The 4240-nt window shown below is 32.1% G+C and overlaps 1 protein-coding gene across 1 annotated transcript in view; it reads right to left on the bottom strand.

The window, feature by feature from the left end:
- sprt (PDZ domain-containing protein sprite) overlaps positions 1–4240 on the bottom strand; it is a gene marked incomplete at its 5' end in the record, with an annotated part of 39553 nt that overhangs the window by 9628 nt on the left and 25685 nt on the right. Inside the window, 3 exons of the mRNA XM_018509489.1 lie at positions 620–775; positions 1746–1931; positions 3058–3221. Coding sequence (XP_018364991.1) covers positions 620–775; positions 1746–1931; positions 3058–3221 — 506 coding nt within the window. The remainder of the gene's footprint in view (positions 1–619; positions 776–1745; positions 1932–3057; positions 3222–4240) is intronic.

Here is a 4240-nt window from a genome sequence, read left to right as displayed (position 1 = left end):
TTTATCATCTTGGTACCGTTTCCCTCATTCCATCATGCGTTGTGTATCTCATGATAACAAATGTTATAATGAAAAATATAATCTAATTAACGTTTTATGCTGCAATATTCGTGTTTGTAACTACTGACAACAGTAACTATTGACCAACAGTAACTATTGGCCAACAATAACTATTGGCCAACAGTAACTATTGGCCAACAGTACTAACTATTAGCCAAATTACTGGCCATTTTACTATTTATTAATAGTTTTTTTCCGTAAGGGATGTCTTTCGGTGAGGTCCAAAAGAGGATAATTAAAATGTGAAGACAAAAAAATTGTTATAAAAAAGTGAAAAATTCCATTAAATTCTTGCAAAAAGTTCAATTTTTAATTAAATAAAAAACTTATATTCTCATACTAATTCACTATATTCGTGTATATGTTAAAAATATGCAGAAAGATATTTTTTTATTTTAAACGTCAGTCAGCTCTTGTTGCTTCGTAAGTAAGTAGAACAAAGTTTATTATCCCGAGTTTATACGATGCTACAAGTTGAATTGCATGGTAATAATTAATTAACTGTCAAATAAAACGTATACGAAAATATGGGCAATGAAATAAAATGAAGAACGTGTACCTGAATATTGTATCATTTTTTTGTTTTTCTTGAGTTTCAGCCAGCTCCAAGGCGGTTTGCAGAGCTCTGCTTTCCTCATGAAGAGTTAGCAGTTCAAGCTCCTCGCGACCCAGTCTGTATTCCAATTCTGCTTGCTGTATTCGAACATCGATGTTGCTGAAATCAGTGTTGCGTATATTTAAAATGCATTTATTTATGTTACAAAACTAATGGGAGAATAAATGAAGCATAATTTTAACAAACGCTTCTCAACCTACATTTATTATAAATTTGTTATATTTCTCTTTTCATATTAAACATTCTTTTTATTTAAAAACACAATTATTTTTACTGCTATTGTGAATCAGTGTTTAATCAAAAAAAGTTTTCCATCAAATTTCCTGGATGAAATAGATATCCATTTGAAATTTTGAAAAAATTAAATCTTAAATAAATTATTTTTTTTCTTAATTAATTTTATGTTTCGCAAATACTCGTTATAATTACATCCAATAAACTTCTTTCTCGTTAGTATAAATTCCTTGCAATTATTTCATACAACGTCAATGTAAGATCTTATTTCTTAAATACATTTCGTGCACAAATTACTATTTTAGTAAGAATAATTATTTATAGTCTAAAGTTATAAATATTAAATTTGTTTTATATTAAAAAAATTAAAATATATTAAAATATCGCAACAACAAATAATTAGAGGATCTTCTAGGAAAACAACTTATTTAAATTGTTCTCTTCCCTATCTTTATTGAGTTACCGTAATGTATCTAATAACTAACTTTAATCAAGCAAATTAGTAACTAAAGATATAAATTTAATAAATTAACACACTTTGGATCGATTACTTAAACATCAACCATCCCGACCATTTTGATAATTATCAGTTGAGCATCAGATAAAGTGATTATATACGTCGGCCCTATATACATAGTGGCAATAATATCCCATTAAAGCGTATTGCGATAATTACGTTGACAAGTTTGGCTTTTTGTCTATACTATCCTATAGACTTTGCATGTAGATTCCTCCGCGCTGCTGTGTTTATGGCATACGTTCGCATAGGTATCAGTAATCGCGATTTACGATAAACGCGGCCGAATGAGCCCGCGGCGATCTCCCTCGTACTTACTCCGTGATATCGAGACGTTCGAGTGCGAGCTTCAGGTTCTTAATGGCCAGACGCTTATTGTCGGCGTCCCGTCGTAGCCTTTGAAGCCGCTCCTCGGCCGCTTTCCTGTCGGCCTCGGTCAAGGGTGGCGCGCCGTTGCGTAATGCCAGTCTGCCGCTCAGCGTGTTGCAAAGCTGGCCCTTGAGCCTGGAAAAAATAACAAGAGGCACGAATGCCGTGACTCGAAGGAAAACACCTTCGCTACCTGCGGCACTCGCTCTTGAAACGCACGTTGAAACCCGAAGTTGATCTTTTTTTCTATCGCTGGAGATATCTGGGATTATCTTATTTTTCACAAAAAGAAAATCGCACCTCTCGATTTCTTAATTTTGTAGAATCTAATGTAGAATGCTTCGTTTGTACAGTATATTTTATTTTAATAAGAATATTTCTTTTTACAAATAAACTAAAGCTACACGGGGAGAATTTTTTCTTAAAGTTTAGCCTGAAAATATAGTAGTCGTGGGACACATTTTATTTCCAAGAATTTTAATGTAAATCTCTCATTAATAAAACTACAATAAAGTATAAAATAAGTTTGATTTATTTTACTGAAGTGCATCGTAAAAATCTTTAAAATATTGTATCATACCACAACTACCATATATTTTCAGGGTAAATTTTAAAAGAAAATTCTTTCCGTAAATTCTAACGAGTATTAAAATAAATGTTAGTGGACATGACTCAATTATTGGATTGAAACAATGAATTTATTTAATTAAAATCGTATATATCATTAAAAGCTTAACCTACTTAAAATTTTTGTCATTTCGTGCAATAATTGGATCATGTTCGCTAATTGCTTACTAATTGTCCACTAACTGATACATTTATCTTACTAAACCAGAGTCTTAGTATGTGAGGTATGTCGAACGGTATGAAATATTCAAAGAATATTTCCTCCGCAAAAAGCGAGCGAATTGAAAAAAGCTAAAACAGAATATTAAAGACGCATATTTTTCACTGCAATTTTCCTCTGGAGAACGATTCATTTATGCATATTTATAACGACGAAAGCTAAGAAATTGGTCCAACAAATTAGTTTAGAAAAGCCTTAACGAACATGCTATTTCTAAGTAAGAATTTTAGATCGCGATCATATTCATTGATGAAAATCCAGCTTTTGCATTTCTCTAAAGGAATATCAGGTCTGCTCATTACCCATCGCTCATTTGTTATTCCCTTGTGCTTGATCATTATAATAAAGGAATGGGACGTGATCAATAGCCCTCTCTCAGCCGTATCTCAAGGCTGTAATCAAGCAATTACTCACGTCTGTATGATGTTTTCTTTGTCGCGTAGAGCCACGCGGAGGGCATCCAATTCTTTGTAATGATCTCTGTTCCGGTGACCAGCGGGGGACGGGACACCCCCGGAAATACTACCGCCTTTCTTCCGCCTTGGTGTCGTTGACAACGACACTTCTATACTGGCCATCTGCAATAGATATATAATTAAAAGTTAATGAGCCATAACTATATAATGGCACGGTTCGATATCTCAACTTCAACTTGCATTTGCCTAAATTGAACACGTCATTGTTCAATTTGCGTTTCCTGACGTTAACTTAATTAAGTATATTTTATTTTCTTATATATTATATAGTCCAATTAAATTATGATTATTAAATTATTATTATTATCAAATATTACTATCATCCTTTTCTTATATTCTTTAATTAAATATTTAATTAATATCTTTTATATATTATTAACTTCATTAATATCTTTCATATGATTTTATGCTTTTAATCAAATGTAACGTTTAAAAGTTTGAATGCATTAATATAGTTTTTAATCGTTATTGACAATAGATTTTTAATAAATTTTATATCTGATTGCAGATATTTATTTTTCTAGCTTAAAATATATCAGTTAAAATTTTGAACGAAATTTTTATTTAACAATGCAACATCTAACTTGATTATTGTTATATATAGGAATGTTTGCGTTAAAAAACTAATAAAACACTACAAGTTTTGGCATTCTCCAGGATAGCGAGTTTAACTACTTTTCTGAAGCATAGCTCGGGGAGAGTAACTATCATCTTCTTATAATGGATGCATTATACATACATAGTCGATTTTCTCACATGTGCGAACAAGCAACGCAATTTACTTAACGACAAAGGGCATAGGTCCCCATAGGACGTCGTGAATAATTTCTTGAGTATGAATATTTATAAACGATCGAGCTTGTGGAAAATTATAATTCTGTCGTTACGCGTGTATCGTAATCTGTTGTTTCTCGCTGCGAGCATTTATAAAAAAAAACTTTCTTGCCCAGCCATGAGAAAAAATATATTTATTTCTAGAATACTGAGGATGGTCCGAATTGGAGCCGAAACGTCTGTCTGAGGATTTTTTAAAAGTATTACTTAGGGTAAGTTCGGGTGAGATGGGACACTTTTTGGAAAATCATTTCTCATACCGCACACGCTAAACTATCATAAATATA

This window comes from Trachymyrmex cornetzi, unplaced genomic scaffold, assembly GCF_001594075.2.
Source record: "Trachymyrmex cornetzi isolate Tcor2-1 unplaced genomic scaffold, Tcor1.1 scaffold30, whole genome shotgun sequence".
NCBI classification, from domain to species: Eukaryota; Metazoa; Arthropoda; class Insecta; order Hymenoptera; family Formicidae; genus Trachymyrmex; species Trachymyrmex cornetzi.
This window is presented reverse-complemented; position numbering and strand designations above follow the sequence as displayed.